Raw genomic sequence first — 18,991 nt, 5'->3', positions numbered from 1 at the left:
TGCCCGACAAATAGAGAACTTCTCAAAATAGAGAACTTAACCACAAAGTCCTAACTTTGAGGTAAAGTTAGGACTTTTGAAATGATGAATGAAAAGGCAGATATAAAAAAGTATTGCAAGTTCATCTTATGCGGGTCAAAATGAGTAAATTACAAAACATGTGCAAAGCAGAAGATTCATCTTGACCAATCTGTACGTTTCTCAGCTATAGAAAAATCCCAATTGAAAAGCAAGGGAGGGACAACCATTACTGCATGAAACGATTACTTGTTTCTTTTTCCTAGCATATACTTTTCATTAAAAAAACAACTTGAATGTAAATAACTTAAGGGCTTTGTCTAATTACTGAGTTAATCTACAGCAGGGTATTTAATATGTAAAGCAGTCATATATATTAGATGTTCAATTATTGATTAAATGAATAAGAGTACTGCTGGCCCAGATCCCCGAATTCACAACAACTCAAAGCAACACACACACACACACCCCGCAGTGGTAATATGTGATGCCTTGCTAAAAATCTAATGTGTGTTTTAAATAGTTCCTTCCTTGCTGTGCAGTCTAAATACATATTAACTTGGTATTTGTTTTAAATGCAAGCAGTGTTTTCACCCCCCATGCTGTTTAATGGGATTTGCCTCCATGCTGTTGTTTGTGTGTCCTGGCACGAGCAGCAGAGGAAATCTACACTGGGCTTGAGGGGGCTACTTTAGCTTGTTTGTTTATGCCAGGCATTTTTTTTTTTCTTTTCAACTAACCACCATGAATGCGCCGCCGCACTCAGAGAGCGATCAGAAGGCCTAAACTCATCGACGCACCCGTTAGCCGCTGATGAGAAAGCTGGGCCTCTACGCCTTTCTGTTTATGCCTGTAATTTCAATTTTCTGTTTCCCATTGTGGCTCTCCCTCCGTATTTTCTCTGAAAGAATTTCAGGGGGACAAATAAACCACTTTTTTTTTTTTTTTTTTTTCATTTTCCTCCTGACACGTCTACCAGGGGACACAAGCAAAGTGACTCGCATCTCACTGTACCCCCCCCCCGCCTCCCCCTAACACACGCCAACTATCTTGTGAGAGAGTCAGGAAGGAAAAGGGATAAGGAGGACTTGGGTTTTTATAACAGGAAAAATGACAGTTCTTTGGAGGACAGTGATTAATAGGCGAGGTTAAAAAACTAATAGTGACTTTTTCTGTTTTTTCCACTGTACTCGTTTTCAACCTGTGCTTCTGGAGTCAATATAATCGACCTAATGGAAACCAGGTTACTCTTCCTTCCACCTCACCCTGCTGACATAATGTTGAAGAAATGCATTATTCATTCTCTGGTCTTAGAGGCAAGGTAATTATACATTTATCTTCCAAATAATACTAGGTCCTAACTGTGCCTGTGACCTCGCCACAAGATTTATGCCATTTTGGACCTGCCCCCAAAGGCTGCTAAGAGAGGAAATGTATTTTCACAGCTGGGAAAAAAAAATATGAAGGCAAAAATGGATTTGCTTTTATGGGTATAAGATGTCAAGGGTTTTGAAAAGGTCCCGTCATTAAATACAAAGTCAAGAACTTTATTTGAAAGTGTTCTTAAAGGGCAAGATGACAGAATTAATGTTCAAGTTTGTAGTTTTGCAGTTTCTTAAAGTTTAAAAAACGGGTGCTTTCGTCCGCCTTTTATCTTCATGCAGTAGGCACTTCTACTTACCTAATCCCTCTACTTCTTCAACGTTTTCTTCATTTTCTATTCTTCCCTCTTCTCTAGTCTTTTCTCTTCCTCAATTCCTTTCTCTTACATTCCTTCTCCTGAGTCATGTTGCCAATTTATTCTTCTAAGTTTTACCTTTCTGGCGTCTCCTCTACCACTTCTGATGCTTTTGTTTTTCTGTGTTGCCTGCAGGCCATCATGGCACAACTTCCCCAGGAGGAGAAGGCAAAGATTGCCGAGCAGGTAGAGAGCTTCAGACAAGAGAAGTGCAAGCTGGATGCAGAAGTGGCCAAATGGGACGACAACGGCAATGACATCATTGTGCTGGCAAAACAGATGTGTATGATCATGATGGAAATGACCGACTTCACCAGGTAAAATCACCACCTAAAATGTCATTATAAAACATTCAATGATTGTGTGTACTTTTACTCATCTACATTAAAGTGCCAACATGCAAAATGCAGCGTGACAAACATTTAACATCGTTCACCCTAAATTCACAATTCCCACAGTAAAACAAGGCAGTGGCTGCGTCAAGATGTGGGGATGCTTTTTTTTTTGTTTGTTTTTTCAGACGATTCAGACTTTGTTGGAGCAGTTTTTATATAAGAATACCCGAAAATGACAGTATCAGCTCGAGTTGAGACAAGAGGACCAAAGACATACAGCGTTTTTCAGAATGGATTTCTACAATTTATTGAACATTAATCTGAATTGCTCTAGCACATAAAATCCTTTGAAAATACACTGAGGTTTGCGCTCTTAAGATGATGAAATCTGAAAAAGTCAAAGGGCTACCAGTACTTTTGGAAGACACTGTATATTCAGCAAAAAACGTTTCTGATTTCCTCCATCTAGGCCCGGGAAATTTCCCCCTAAACAGTCTGATGCTTGCTGACCCAGTTCATTGAGTTGTGATCCCTTGCAGTTAAAAGACATGGGATAAAGCAGAAACAAGTCACTAATTACAGATCAGAGCAGTGATTCGTCATGAGTGTGTGTGCCTGTGGTGCTATGACTGCACCATTAATACTTGATGTTGACCACATTCAGACTGGCACACGCAACACATATTAGCTTGTCACTGAACAACAATCACACGTAGCACACAAATGTCCTTAGTGGTCACAACTAAACAGTAGCATAATATGAAGCGTTACTATCAATGCTAGTAGCATCAGTGCTGCTATCTCAGTGTAGCATTGAGCTAGTAACATGGCCAAGACGTCATTATTAACACAGGAAACCCATGCCTAAAATAAGCTTTGTTGTATTTAGCATTATTAGCAACTTTGTGGTTACCTGCGGATTCACTAAACCGATTAGCCGGAAGTCATCATGATCTTGTTTAGCAGCTCCACAGCAAGTACAGTGACGCAATAGATAAGAAAACATTACAGGCAACAGAGAAGTATGAACAGACTGAAAAATATAACCCAAAAATAATGTAAAGATATTTATGCAGCACCAGGAGAGAAGATTTTTTTTTTTGCACTTGTAGACACTCAACAAACAAAAAAGAGCTACAAAGTGGATTTTGCATGATACAGCTCCTTTAAAACACAATCTAAAAACTTGCCTTGCGTTAAGCGCCCTTTATTAGGATACATTTATATAAAATGCAGTGCAGTCTTTTGTCTGACTTTGTGTAATTTCTTTTCAGTAATATTGCAAATGTTATGTGAACTGCTGTTTCAGTTATTAGCACTGTTGTCCGGTTTCAAGAAAGTTATAGGTGCACATCCAGGCTTGGCGTTTTTCTGTATGGAGTTTGAATATGTAGTCCATGCATGCATGGCTTCTCTACTGACACCACACAGTGATACCGCCCCCCTCTTCCTCCCCCTCCACAGTCCAAAAACCTGCTAGATAGTTGGTCTCTCTAAATTACCCTTAGGAGTGAGCATGTATCCATGGCTGTTTGAGTTGTGTCTCTTCGTGATGCTCCGCAATGAAGTGACATTTCTAGGGTATACCCCAACCTCTTGTCACCTCTCATTTATTCTGGCTCAGACAACTCTTACAGTTTCCCTTATGGTGTATTGTCACATTATGATACTAATGACTATACAATAAATTGTACAACCCTAATCAACAGTTTAGGATGGGGAATTTATGTACAAAGGCGTGCATTTCTGAAATATGGCTATTAAAATGAAAGCTAGTTCCAAAAACAGGCCATTGAAAGACAAGACAAGGCAAAAATGTCACTCTACTGGTGAAACTGGTAAAGGCCCCCAAAAACGTAAAATACATTTATCATGTATCTTATGCTTTACAATTATGCACTGCTTTGTGTTGGTCTATCACAATAAATATCTCAAATACTTAGAAGTTTGCTTATGGTTTCCTTTACAAAGCACTACCTATTTCTGACTTACATATTTACGTATTTCAGACTTACATATTTATCCTTCAGTTTTCGTTTCCGTTTGAAAAATACATATTTTGCTGTTTTTTTGGTGGATTTCATGTCTTGTGTTACTGGTGCTATACTCAGTCTTAAAGTTTTTCATTATCTATGGCTTTAATTCTTCGCTCACAGTCCTTTGTTTCTTTTCCTTCTTACAGAGGAAAAGGCCCCCTGAAGAACTCCTCAGATGTGATCAACGCAGCGAAGAAGATTGCAGAAGCCGGTTCCAGGATGGACAAATTGTCTCGCGCTGTTGCAGATCAGGTAGCTCCATAACTTAGTTTGTGTCTGTCACTATCACTCTTTGTCTTAATGCATTCCTGGGGGTTGTGAGTGTGTACCTGGTGGAGTCCAGGCAGCTGGCAGGAGAGCAAATTTTTAATTTAGAGTAAGTGGGCATAGCCAATGGAAATCTTTACTGTGAGAGTTGATGAGCGTAGCTGGAGTGGTAGAGCTGTGCTGCCGGATGACTTTGTCTCCCAATGGAGCCCACACAGAGAGAGCAAGACAGCAGAACCAAGTTGTGTCTCTAATATAATTAGCTTCCAGCCGAGGTGATGCATTCATTATCAGATGAGTACCTCTCTAAAACATGCTGACAGACCATTTTCAATATCTAATCAATCAGTTCTGGGCTGAGGGACGATGGGAGTGAAAAGAAAAAGGTGTTTATGCAGTGTAGGTGTATGTACACATAATGAACTGGGAGGTATTTCAAAACTCTCCCTCCAGGTAATGCATAATGTTCTTTTTCATTTCATCTGCCTCTAATAGGAAGTAGCGATGCCTTGGCCTCCAAACCCACTGATATGCTGAGACTGCCTGTTGTCTTTGTAATTGCAACTGCTGTTGGCTTGCAAAGCCTTGGAACAATTACTGTTGGTTTCAATATCACTTGCTGAGTGTCTGTGCTAGCAGTGTTGAGAAGAAGAAATGTTTGACCAAAATCTTCTTTTAGAATTGAAATGATTGCGTGCAATTTTGCAGCCACTGCAGTCACGATGAAGTCTACAAGTTTTTTTTATCACAAGGCCTTCGTTAACTAATTATATTCTAGGTCATCCTCTCTGTCATCTGCCTTCTTCATTTGCTTTGGAAAATAACCATATTTTTGTGGGCAGTCAAATGAAAAATGTAGGCTGATTATTCAATCTTCTTTTAATTATTTTGTGCCTTTCTTGACATCTTCAAGCCCGTTCAGTTGATAAAAAGGTCAGGGATCTGATTTTTAAATTAGAAGTGTTCTACAGTTTTTATTTCAGTGCTCTTATTAAACCAGAAAACTGAATTTGTTTTGTGTGCATGTGTGTGTGTGTGTGTGTGTGTGTGTGTGTGTGTGTGTGTGTGTGTGTGTGTGTGTGTGCGTGTGTGTGTGTGTGCGTGTGCGCGCGCGCTTGTGTGTGTGTGTGAGATTTGAGACCTTTAAAAAAACCTCATGTTCACACCAAAAGATATACTTTTCCTTAGAAGATGCCTCTTTACGACTAATTGAAGTTGTTATCTGAAGCATTCTTTACCATTTATCTACATCAATTTGTCAAAGCAAGAACCTCTAGATAAAAGGCCCCTTAATGATTTGTCAAAACCTTTATTAAAGAATTAGCCCTGCCAGTCACAGTTAATAAAAGTGGAGTGTGCCAAACATATGCTTAGGAAGTTATAGACCTTCTCTGTACACTCATTTTCTATTTTATTAGCTACGTCTTGCTAGTATTGTCTTCTGTCCCTTTTTACCCTATGACGTTGAGAACAAAATAGATGCATTTTCTAGGTTTGCATTAGTGTAAAGAAAAGTGTCTAATTCCAAAATGAATTATCTGTCAAACATTGGGATGAGCAACACATACATGTGGGTGATTGGCAGAGCTAAGACCCTCCTCCTGGCTCTGATTGTTTGTTTCTAGTTAGCACTGAGAGCCATTACATATTGCAGCTTTCAGTCCAACCTTAGCTGTAAGTACTTACTAAGAATTTAGGAGTCACATCAGACATATAATATATGACCACTCCCATAATATCAGACGAATCAAAAAGTGCACTTCACCTTTGCTTTTATCACATATACTCAGGGATTTTAGATTTGCTTTTATCTTTGTCAGTATTACTCTCAGGTCTAAGGTCCTGTAGCAAACAGGTGGTTTAGACAAGCGGGGGGGAAAAAGAAAAGACGTTTATCTCTAAATATGTTGGAAAACATGATTTTATTACACCAGTATCTCCACATTTTGTACTCCCTCTGTTATTGTGACAGTATGCAACTTACCAGAAATATACCAGCAAGTCTTCAGCTGCTGGCATACTGTGAAGTGTCTGCTCGTTGTTGGAGCCGTAGAGTATGCAAAGCGTTCAGCGGGACAGGAGGCAGCTGCAGTCAGTGCTGACACTGTTTAGCTCCAGTCACACCATCCTGAACATATTGCACTGCACAATCTGACTCTGAATTCTGCTTTGCTACATTCCCTCCTATGTATTAACGATCACCAACAGGGATACGTTTTTCTGTTTGTCTCGGATGTAACCGCACTTGTTTCTACTTGAGGTCACACCTGTTGTTTAGCCCACACTTTGTAGCAAACGGCACTAAGAAGCTTCAACTATTTTGTTTGTGAGTGTATTCGCTTGTTGGCTTGTGGACTGCCAAATGACAATCAGTGTTTAACAAGGCTCGAGTGGGAGGGAATACTGCACGCCATGAGGCAAATCACTTGAAGAACCTGTGTCGGAAATGAACAGTTTGCTGTAATAAAGAGGCCAGGTGGCTTGCCATTTTTGATTCTCACTTTAACATTTCTTAGCCGAGGCCGTGCTGAATATGCAGAGCCTTCTGTCACACTTCTAGAGACATCAGAGCTTTCTGCTGGACATAGTGGAATATAAGGGTGTTTTATTTTCAGCATGTGTTGACTATCTTGAACATTCACCGCGACAAGCAGACAGTAGTGGCCAGTGACTAGTTACATTTACTCAGTTAAATTTGCTTGTGTAAGTCTTTGATAAAGATGTACATTGAGTTTTTAGTTTTACCACACCATACTTTTTACTGTTACTTGAGTAACATTGCTGTGAAGTGTCGCTACTCTTACTTGTGTGTAATTTCTGGCTACTCGACCCACAGCGAGTAACTTTAGTGAATGAAGAAGATCAAGCATGTTTTGACCACCCCACCCATAGTTTGTTAAAGTGAGACGTCTCGTTTGTACATAAACTTCATAATTTTAATGTTATTTTCTCTCCTGAGCCATTTTTAGGTCAAGTGAATATAAAGTTAAACGTGGATGTTGTCACTGATGGCACCTTATCCTGGTCTAACATATATAGACATTACTATAAGTATTGGTTTCAATAGTTTTACTTTGAAAATAATTGATTCAGAAAAAAGTTTGACTTGATTTTTTTTTTTTTTCACAGTAATGTATCTATTTATTTTCAAATATGTTTATATCTTGTCCATCTAATTACATAATTTGTAAATATCAAATCATATGTTATGATATCAAAACACTCGGCTACTGAGCACTGGAGTGACCTTTTCACCAAATACTTTTTAACTCTTGTGTAACTTTTTTTGGTTGCTATTTTGTTCTTTTACTTGAGGAAAAATCCGTCGAAGTTGTGGCTCTTTAGCTTGAGTACAAATTCTGGCTAGTCTCCGCACCCAGGCAAGCAGAACAAAAAGGCATAGCTTATTAAAACCAAAGACATCAGTTTTATTCTTTATCACATCGTAAAAACATGCAACAAAAGCAGATAACATCGATTCCCTGTCCTTGTTGTGCATAAAGAAGACAAGTATTTTGCATTCGCACATTCTTGTAAGGTGGGCTTGTTGAGAACACTGCAGCTTGACATTATGTAGAAATATCTTTCCACTACTCTAGGAAAGTGGTAAACCTAGTCAGTCCTATTGATGAGCACAAGAAGACAATTCAGCGTAGAATGATGAGAGGGCAGCAAGCTCTTTCATAGTCATTTAAATATTGTACTTGACTTTGACAAAAAGGCTTTTGGGAACCTCAGTCCCACAATGTCTTTCTGCCCCCATTTTCTATGCTTCTTTCTTCTATCTCAAGCACTGACACAATAAATAATGCTAAATATCACGTGTTCTTTCATCGCAGTGGATAAGTTGATATCCAAACGTATGTCGATTTATTAGACTTTAATTTCTTTGATAGTTTGTGTATGTTTTCATTTATGCTGTCAGAGTCAAATTTGTGGATATTAAAGAATTTGTAGGCTGAGGTTCAAAACAAAGGTTCAAAAGTTGAATGGACATGGAACTCTAGGATGCCACAAACACTACCTATAAAAAGTCTTCACTCCCTTGCATGTTTAAACTTATATTACTTTAACAAATCAATCATGATCAACATAATTTGGCTGTTGGCAAACTAATGAAATGAAAATATTTAACACAGGTGACTGCATATTTATTGACTCCCTTCAAGTCGATATTTAGTAGATGCACTTTTTGGTGCAAACGCAGCACGGACTTTGGGTAGATGGGTTCGGATGTTTTCACATCTGGATGATGCAGTTTTACTTTACTCTTCCTTGTAAAATTGTTTGAGTTCTGTCTTAATAGTTTCCGTTGATTTATATTTTCTTTTGTTTTATGACTATAACTAAACAACAAACTCAGTGTTTACACACATGCTGGTGTTTGCACTATTTTATTAATTTCGAATAACATTTCTACTGCGGTCTGCACATTCTCTGTTGTTGCACAGCAATAAGTGCTGCATTAAATTCTGTGCAACCCGACATAAAATATCATAAGCATTTGCTGCCAAACAACTTAAGTTTTCTTTGGCAGAAACTTTGGATGTTTCTGAAATTCATCCGGAGGAGCGGAGGACATGTCTCTGAAATAACATTCATTCCTTTCTTGTCTGCTTCAACAATGCTGCCAAATCTTTGTGAAATGTTCTCTTCTGCAATCTCAGTGGGTGTCATTCAGCTGATTACTATGTAGGGCAAAGAGTTTGATTCATATCACTTTGAGACTGAAAGCATCAGTAACCCCCTGTTGCCCACACGGGGGGTGAGGGTTGAGATGGGGTCTAGGGGAAGGTAGTGATTGACAATCAGGGAACATCCAGTTTTTTTGGGCTGTCGTTTTTTTTTTTCTATTTTACTATGAAGAACGATTTAACATTTTACACCAAATATTTCAGAGCAAATCTTTAGTGTAGGATTCAATCATTTTTAAGCAATTAATTGTACAGTAGATATTAAAGCTGTTCATAGAGCTATTCAAAAGTAATAAAAGAACAACATTGTAACTGGCTACTGTGCTAATTTTCATGCCTGATGAACATGGGTGCTCCACTTGTTGACAAAAAAAACGTTATTTTATTGAAATATGTGGGGTGTGTGTCATGTGCAGATGTGTACAGTGCATATCTGTTGGTATGACGTGTGTATAATACAGTGCTATTCTGTGCCTGGACATATTGCATACATTGACTGTGGTATCACCAACTAGTTTTTATTTTTATTATTTATTTTAAATAATTATTTATCTTACGGTGAATGTCCAATTGTCTATGCACAGTGTATAGGACCCAAGTGGATAAATAAATATTTAATGAATTAACGTGAATGTAGGTCAGACTCCTATCAGTTGCAGCCACTTTATATGCAGAGGACAATGAATCTTCATTGGTGCATACAGAATGACAGTAAAACGAAGCAATAAATGAAGTAATGCAATTTCCTGTGATATTTGAGTTGAACATGAATACATTTTGAAATGCATGTCTCGTACATGGTGGATGTATTTTAGCAGTTTCAAAACAACCCTTGGCACTTTGGGTTTGCTGAAAAGTAAACAGCATGGGCTACATTAGAAAGGTGAAGCGCTACTTACCTACAGCAGAGTATTCTTCCAATAAAGATGAAAGTCAAGGCAGATACACAGTAGTGGGATTGGGTGTTGGTATGAATAAACATCCAAGTAATCACATTTCTTTTTTTTTTCCTTTTTCATTTAAGTATCTTTTTATTTAGCTTTCAGCTTGAGCTCTGAGTACAATTAAGAAATCCTTTGAAGCGTCAGGTAAAGAAATTATTTAGTTGACTAAAAAGCGTACAGCTAGACATCGAGGTGTTTCATCATTTGTCACATAAAAATGCAGGACTCCACACGCAAAGTCCTTGTGGCTTGCTGACAGCAGTGAACCCCAGTGTGATGTGATGTTCTGTGTAAATAAAAGACTCTTTGGTAAAAACAGAAGGCAGAGCTTAACAGGCACTACTGGTTGTTAGCGGATTCAGAACAAGATAAGTGCAGCATTGAGCATTGCTTCTGCTGAGTCGACGTATCTAATCCCGGAAATATCAGCTTGTCAGAATATTGAGAGTCTTTGTTCTTTGTATAGCTTATGTCATGAAGTTATGAACAACGTTTACGGGGTAACTTGTCCACATTTTTTCCTTTTTAAAGTGTTGGCATGTCACCCTGTCAGAGCAGATCCAAAAGACAGGAGTTCAAAAGCAGCTTGAGAAAGTCTGCAAAACTAGGAGAATGCTTTTCATTTTTGTTTCCTTTCAGGAACTACATGGCATATGATGAATTATAGCAAAAAAAAAGATAAACAACTGTTTAACATTTCATTCCGCTTAAGTTATGAAATCAGCAGTTCCGACTCTTGTAGGAATACAGCATTTCTAAAACTGATTTATAGCACAGGGTTTTATAATGTTTAACATACAGCAATTTAAAAAAGAAAGTAAACCCTCTTTCGATTCTCAGGTTATATGTTCTTTGTATACGTCTAGGAAATATATCTTTTAGTTGTTGTAATTTTAGTATTCATAGGTAGACAAGCAGAACCGCAAACTAAGCATCCTATAAATCAAATAGTAGTTTTCAAGTGCGCTGGGTATTAATCCTTTTCACCATATTGCTCTGCATATTAATACAAAGAGCGTGTCAATATTAATTAGCTAATTAGTCAGGTTATCTGGATAAAGGTAACCAACCTGTTGTTCATTATATTGCATTTCCTGCTCTTGAAAAATATTCTATTTATTACTGTGAAAGGATTTACTCCTAATGGTCTTGAAATAGCCTTATTACTGTCTCAGATTGATGAGCAGAATTAATAGCTTTCCACAATATTGATTCCAACCTGCCAAGAATTAGTTAAGTGCTTTTGATTAGTCACAACTAGTTGCTTTTAATCACTATTCTTGAGCAGTAAAGGTAGACCTCTTTGTTCACACACTGCTTCTGCCGTTTATTTTTCTGCCTTTTCCTTTAATTTTTCTAAATAAAAAGTCTTATAAATAATATGTAATGTGTTCCTGTTCCTCTGAGGTTCCAGTTGCCTTATGTTAAACCCTGCTAAGAGCCAAAGGCTTGTCTTTTTACATAAGAACTTAACATTGAAAGAGAGCCTACTTTGTGACAGCTTTCCATTAGAGGGCATGTATCACTGTGTGTATCTGGATGTGTCCGTCACTGTGTTGTCCATATGTCATTCGTCATTCGTTTTGAATGTCTTGTTTTTTTTTTTCTTTCATTAGATATTTATTGTATGCCACAAAAAAGCCATAAACAAAGATAAGAAAAAACATATTTCATGGCTGCAGCTTACGAAGTGAACGCTTTATGAAAAAGCCGTTCATCAGTATGAGGCAGAACACTAAAGTTATTTTTTCTTCTTCTTTTAAAGGATTTTTGCTAAATATCCATGATGAATTCTTTTTCTTAAATTAGGCATAAACAAAAGACAAAAAGACTGTTTTACAGAACAGGAACCACAGTGGCATTTGCGGTCAGAAAGAATATTCAGAGGGTCGAACCAAGTCAGGCGGTAAAGCAAGGAGTGTTTTCTGACTAGTCAGTAATGAATTCTGCTTCACCGTGTCAGACAAGGAGGGGAAATGTAAGAGCTTCAATGAGCCCAGCAAAGTAATAGGCCGTACAATTTATTTACATCAACAGGGAATCGGTGATAGCAGTGGACTATTAGTCAGCCATACAGTGGGAAACAATCGTGTCATGTCTGCATCAAACTCGCCTGAGGCGGTGCTGCGCCTGTATGTGTGCGCCTGGGCCTGAAGTGTTGTTAGTGGTGACGCTAGCCAGGAGTGGCGATGCAGCGATAATGCCCAGCGAGAAACATCTCCCCTCGAGACCCCCACCGCACCCGCAGCCCAGTCCTCACCGGCTGCTGAATGAGTTAGCAGCTTCAGATCAGTGTCGCTTAATGTGGTTCTTCACAGGACTTTACAAAGTCCCATTCCTATATGTGTAGAATCCACAGTAAAACCTTTATGGCTGAATTAATTGGGTTAATCGTGATGAATCAGTTATTGTCAACCAATTTAAGTAGTGGATAAATCGTTAATCTGGAGCATGCAGATTCAAAACAGTTCCTTTTTCTGAAAGAGCACGGTCAGAGAAGTCTTTTGTTTGTAAAAATGCTCGAACAGTGGCACATGTTTAGCAACGCCTGGTTAAAATTCTGTTTAAATGTTTCTTTTCTTTTTTTTTTTGAAAAAGGAATTTAATTGTATACTTGCATTTATAGTACAATTTTAATATTTTTGTTCAATAATCTTAAGTGGTTAAATGTAAATTCTGCAGAATGTGGCTACTTTTTAATCCAATTAATTGATCAATTCAGACTAATCAATAGATTAATCAATTACTAAAATAATCGTTAGTTGCAGCCCGAGATACTTTACCATTATATATTTACCAGCAACTTTATCAGGTACATTTGGCTTTTACTGGGTTGAACCACTTTTTTTCTTAGAATATATTGATATAATGGCATCATACATTTGGTGAAGAATTACTGGCTGCACATGTCTCATGTCACATCCTAAAAGTGTTCTGTTGGGTTAATAATCTAAAAATCCATTTTTGTGGCTTGGTACATATCGTTCTGGAAATAGTCATCAGAAGATGGGTAACATATGTTTAAAGTCTTTTAACAACGAGGCAGCTGAATATATATCAATCACTTTTCAAAAAATCCATAAGAACTACAAATGTAAAGTATCCATGGTGGCAAGTTGTTCGGTCTGTGAACGTTCGACTATTTTTGACCCATATCTGAAGAAAGGGAGCACGATAAATTGATTAACACGCTAAAAGCTTTGCCGTCTGTTTTGCATGTGAGGCAAAATGTTTCTGGATGACACTGACGTTGTATTCTTCTTTAAAGTTTGTGGTGGTTAGCTGTTTTACAGCCGGTTTGGCTTCAACAAAAGGCATGTCAGATAAACCAGCTCTTGGTTTCTCCTGTGTGATTGTCAGATTCACTGTTGATGTTGAACAATAGAAGAGGTGTACCTAATAATTTGGTCATTGAGTGTACATTTGTGGGCGTAAGAATGAAACATCTCACCGAACAACAGAAAAACTGTTTTACACTGAATTTCTAACCACCAGGGAAAAGCACCTCCAGTCAGTTAATACTATTTGTTTTAGCGTGAAAGGGCTTTTGTCAGAGGAAAAGAAAGGATCTGAGTGGCAAAGGCTTCCTCAAGTCCTTGGGGAGGTACGGTATGCGCCTATTAGAGATGTTTAACTTACCACCTCCCTCTCCTTCAGGCCAGAAGTCAGGTAAATGACTTTTGCATTTCACTATGCAGGTCTGCTGAATGTCCCAGTTTGGACCGTTTAATATTAATGCTATAAAAAAAACCAGAAGAAAAAAAAAGGTGTTTCACAAAATGATGCTCTCAGTGTTTAAGCAGCTGATGCAGAGTTCTTTACCCACTGAGAGCTTAGTGGGCCATGGCTAGCTTCTGGAAGGCCTCCAGATGGAATTACGAGGGCAAACTGTGTGATAGCGGGACAACCAATGAGGCTGTCCTTGTATTCCACGCTGGTCCATTTGCTGCACTGTATGAGTAGTCTCTTTTTTTTTTTTTTTTGCTGCTGAAGTAGCACAAAGGACAAAAGGACCAGGTCAGGACTTCTGGTTCCTTTAAAGCGACGAGGGCAAATGAGAATGGAAAAAGAAGGAATCAGGTCTCCAAGCTAATGCCCTGTGCAGAGAAGTTGTAGAGTAATTTGCATCCCAGAATGTGTGAAGCCTGCTGTTTTCCCTCTCGTTCTGCACTAAAATAACCCTGACTTCAATCACAAACAACTCCCATATAGCAATCCAATTTGGCAGAGTTTGAGTCATGAATTTTTTTAGGAGGGGGTGGGGGGAATCTACTTTTTAGAATTATGCAAGTGTTCTTTAATAGGCAGGAGGATTTTTGCAACAGTGTATTGAAGCCATTGACCTTTTCTCCTGCCAATTTTATGTCTTTGAGTGGATTGAGACTATGAAATCTTTTCAGCAGTGTTCTTTTTTTTCACATTATACCATTGACAAGGCACTTTCAGTCAAGATTCAACCAAAAAGCTTTATTTTATGAATGCAGACACTATTTCACCCAGAGTATTATTGAATCTTAAGCATCCCAATTCCACAATTTCCTGCTCACTCTAAATCCCTTAATGGTTTATGTTGTACATTGTAATAAACAACGGATGATTCAGTGCCATACAAACATTTTATACCTCCGTCATCCTTTTACCTTTTTGTTACTTACTATCATGAAAGGGTATCTGTGTGTTAGAATGGCTCTATTAAAGTCCAGACTTCAGTTCAGTGTAGAATCTGTATTTCTTTTTGCTGCAATAAGAACATAAACAGCTTTTTATTTCACGTTCATGTTTTTTAAACAATTTTTATTTCTCTTCCCCCGTTACAATTTAGTGCCCTGACTCAGCCTGCAAGCAGGATCTGCTGGCCTACCTGCAGAGAATCGCCCTGTACTGTCATCAGCTCAACATTTGTAGCAAGGTGAAGGCGGAGGTGCAGAATCTGGGCGGAGAGCTCATTGTTTCTGGGGTAAGTTTGTCATTTGAAAACAGCACATGTTCTTCTCCATCATCCCTGATTGTCCCAGACAGGTTTTTAATCACCAAACCCCTACAGTTGACTATTTAAGCTATTTTTTTTTTTTTTTTTTGCTTAAGGTCACAATGGAGCTGAGATGACAGGTTAAAGGATTATGCAGAATGATGCTAATGCAAAATAATAATAATTATTATTATTATTACTTTAAAAAAACAAGATCATTGTTTCACAATTAAACTTTGCATCACGTAAACAAGATCTCCAGATGGTGTTCTAATCATTATTGATGCAGTCAAAGTTAATTTATTAGTAATCAGTGCATGACATCCTACCTTTACCACAGTTAGCTCAAGTGAAAACTTAATTAGATTAATCTGATGATGGTTATGCACCACCACACTTAACCACGTTGGGGTTTTGGTACCACCAGAGTAAATCCAACCTATATGTCAATTTGAAACAAAGGGCTGTCGGTTATTGCGCAATAGCCAGCCAGTGTTCATGTTGTTTCACTATGAGTTGAATATTAATCAGAGAAATACATTTCTAATCAAATACCAATCAATTCACTGAGTGTGTTTGCTTAGCAGTTCTAATTATACAATGTGTGGAAATTCAAAATGTACCATAGTGGATTTATTGCACATTTCAGAGCTTTCTACTTCAGTAAAAGGTGTCTTTGTTTAATAATTATATGCATGTCCTAATTCAACATGCTTCATTGTTGGTTAGGAAAACAAATAGTTTTATAGAAGAATTTAACCTCATCTTGTGTGTTTAACTCACATGTCTTCCAGATGCTGATCCATTATTGATTCATCTCTGTTCATTAACAGGCATCTTAAATTTAGCTACATTATCAGTTAATTTCCATGTTGTCCCGAAAGACAAAGAAATACATTCAAATGATTAAATTTTAGTATTTATTGGCTTTACGTTCTGTTTTGAGAGATTTTAAGATTTTATAAATATATGTCCAGTCTCTTATTCTCATTTTAATTTATATATGAAAACAGGGAATTACAAATTAGTCAGCCCAAGAAATATATTTGAACTTTTTTCTTTTACTTGAAAAATTGATAAATGATATATAGTTGGACTAAATATTTAAAAAGTAATTAAATAATTACTGGAAATCTCTCTTTTCCCTCTTCCCTTTCCGGAGGGAAACCACTGATGAAAATTCCAATGCCATTATTCATCACTATCAGCATTTTTGTTTATGAAATCTCAGGCAGATTTCAAAGATGTATGTTGACTCAACAATATACATCTTTAATAACTAAAAAAACATATTAGGACCACAATTTGGAATAAAATGCAGTACATAGCAAAACTGCTCTTGGAAAGGTTTCGTGTCTCTTTCTGCTAGAAATATCAGAGGCTCAGTTGTTTCCTGACAAAGACAAAACTTTGAGGACCAGAATAAGAACTTCAAAGATGAGATTCCTGGAACTGTTGTTTTGATTCAGCAGCCCAGTTTTATGTGCATTTCATCATCCTGTATAATAGTTTGAGGTTTAAATGAATTCTTGACACTTTATTAGTTAACTTCGGACATGATAGTGCCACCACTGTGATTTACAACTGCTGAGTTATTCTTGTGGTTTGATGCCTTATTGTTATCATTTTGACTAAAAGTTTGTCGAAGTAAGACTATAGGATAGTTTGGTTTAACTTAAAGGTGCTGATTTTAGAGAGGGACTCCTTTACAAGATATCTGTACTAGACAAATATGGCTTACAAATAAAAACATCCAATTTCGTTATTCTTTGAAAAAGAAATTACAAATTACAGAAAATGCTTGTTTAACTGCAAGCTGTGAAATCTGGTTGTAAAACAAGAGGGAAGGCCTTGAGTGGGATGATGTCACTCTGAAGCCCTCGCTGCAAAAAATTCAGATTTTCAGAAAATTAAATCTTCATAAACAGCAAATTCAATTATTCAACAGAACCGATTTATCACCCAGCCCTAGTTTGAACTAATTATCTTTAATGTGCTCTAATTCACAAAATTGCTTTAAGACATTTTTTGCTGTCTAAATCCTTAATCACCCTTCTCTTATCTGCATTGTCACGCAGTCATCGCTACACAGAAGAAGACAAGAATAAACAGGGCACTTTCATTTCATTTTCCCCCATTTACATTATGTCGCTTGCCCACTTAAAGTTCAACTTGACTTATTTTATTATTTATACTTTGGCTTCCAATGCGTGTTTAGTTGATACTCCATGATTTCTCTGCTTTCTCGTAGCTTTTCTTCACATTAGATATGCAAGTCCTGCTGAGATTTCAACCTTTTCATGGTGGCCAGCTGGAATCCACACTCATTAAATTGAAACAGTTGACTCATCTCAGTGTGATGTAGGAGGAGGCCCCCTGGCCGCCGGCCCTTAAATGTCAGGCAAACAAAACAGAAGTAGGCAGAGGTAGACCTGACCCTTGCGTCTGCTCATTAAGAAATACTAAAATAAGTAGTCATATAGCGAGGGCCGTATTTTTATCCATCTTAATTGCTAGATGCATCCGAGATCCCGAAAGGTACTTCACATAGCTTCTGCATCCTAACGTTGAAGGCGAAGCCAAGAAAGTAATTGCTCTTTTCCCTCATGTCACACATTGCCTTTTTGACGTTTTTCTTTATTCTCCCTCCTGTAGTTGGACAGCGCCACCTCTCTGATCCAGGCAGCCAAAAACCTCATGAATGCTGTGGTGCTGACTGTAAAGGCATCCTATGTAGCCTCCACCAAATACCAGAAGGTTTACGGCACGGCCGCGGTTAACTCACCGGTGGTTTCCTGGCGCATGAAGGCTCCCGAGAAGAAGCCTTTGGTCAAACGGGAGAAACCAGAGGAATGCCAGACGCGCGTGCGACGAGGCTCCCAGAAGAAACACATATCCCCCGTCCAGGCCCTCAGTGAATTCAAGGCCATGGACTCCTTCTAAAATAAAAATATAAAAAAAAAAAAAAAAAAAAAAAAAACAACAAAACACGATGGTATAAGTCGGTGAAAAAAAAAGTCCCTTTTCACATTGTGTTAATCTACTTCTGTTTGCTGTGTGTGCTTGGTGACACCGCAGGAGGACTGCAGTACATATTTAACTGCCTTTACTGTGGCTCGGCTAACACTGTGGTCTTCATGGCTCACAGAACACCAACACACCCGATAGTATTTATTGATCCTATTGTAGCTTAATGTGAGAGCCAAAATGTGACAAACTACTTCTGAAAACCGGGACTTAATATTTATCAAAAGAGGAAAAGGGACAAATAACAAAAAAGAAAAAATCCCAGTCGATATTCTAGCTATATCATTAACGTGCTGCAGACTGGCTGCTTGTGAACACACTAAAACTGAATGGAAACTGAATGAGTAGAGGAATCATTCTATGCTGAATAAATTGGTGGTTTTGACCCCTCTTGATTTTTTTTTTCTTCCAATCTGAATGTTAACCTGTAGTTTTAGGAATATCCTATGTTAAAAATCCTGAGAAGCATCAGGATCCGAATAGTTTCCTTCCTCATAACGATTACTATGACAATAATCCACATGGTGTTTTCTTTTTTCTACCAAAGCACATTTATGGTCTAATGTATCCCCCTTTAAAATCTCTTTTATTTATAGATTTCATCACTAACTATGATGAGCTTGTTTGGAAATTGTGTAGCGTATTATTTAGACAGAGAGGATTGATTAGTTGTGGTTTGCTCTGAGAATAGAATCCCTGCATACAGTAACTTTATATTCACCCTTCTCTAATAAATTCCTTAACTTGACCCTCTAAGTTTCCTGTGTTGTTCTTACCAGCATGTATGTATAATTGCTCCTCACTGTCGGGGGAGTAAGAAGGTAGACATTCACAAAGAAATGCAGCCCATCAATCTCCAACACCAAGTTGCATTTATTTTTGCATAAGTTTGAAGTTCTTCACAGTAAATGCAAAAGTGATCAAAGAAATGCAGCTGAACATCTTTTCTTTCTTTTTTTTGTA

General features: G+C 37.8%; 1 protein-coding gene across 2 annotated transcripts in view; it reads left to right on the top strand.

Moving 5' to 3' along the window:
• Window positions 1-18,776, top strand: part of ctnna2 (catenin (cadherin-associated protein), alpha 2) — a 304,010-nt gene extending 285,234 nt beyond the window's left edge. For both annotated transcript variants that reach the window (XM_088004302.1, XM_088004304.1), the window contains exons 15-18: window positions 1,892-2,073; window positions 4,274-4,379; window positions 14,855-14,989; window positions 17,657-18,776. In XM_088004302.1, coding sequence (XP_087860428.1) covers window positions 1,892-2,073; window positions 4,274-4,379; window positions 14,855-14,989; window positions 17,657-17,944 — 711 coding nt within the window. In that variant the 3' untranslated portion in view covers window positions 17,945-18,776. The remainder of the gene's footprint in view (window positions 1-1,891; window positions 2,074-4,273; window positions 4,380-14,854; window positions 14,990-17,656) is intronic.
• The last annotated feature ends 215 nt before the right edge of the window (window positions 18,777-18,991 follow it).

This window comes from Poecilia mexicana, unplaced genomic scaffold, assembly GCF_051168715.1.
Source record: "Poecilia mexicana isolate PSO_F unplaced genomic scaffold, ASM5116871v1 scaffold_1, whole genome shotgun sequence".
NCBI classification, from domain to species: domain Eukaryota; kingdom Metazoa; phylum Chordata; class Actinopteri; order Cyprinodontiformes; family Poeciliidae; genus Poecilia; species Poecilia mexicana.
Note: the sequence above shows the minus strand (reverse complement) of the source record. Positions and strands in the feature narration are given on the sequence as shown.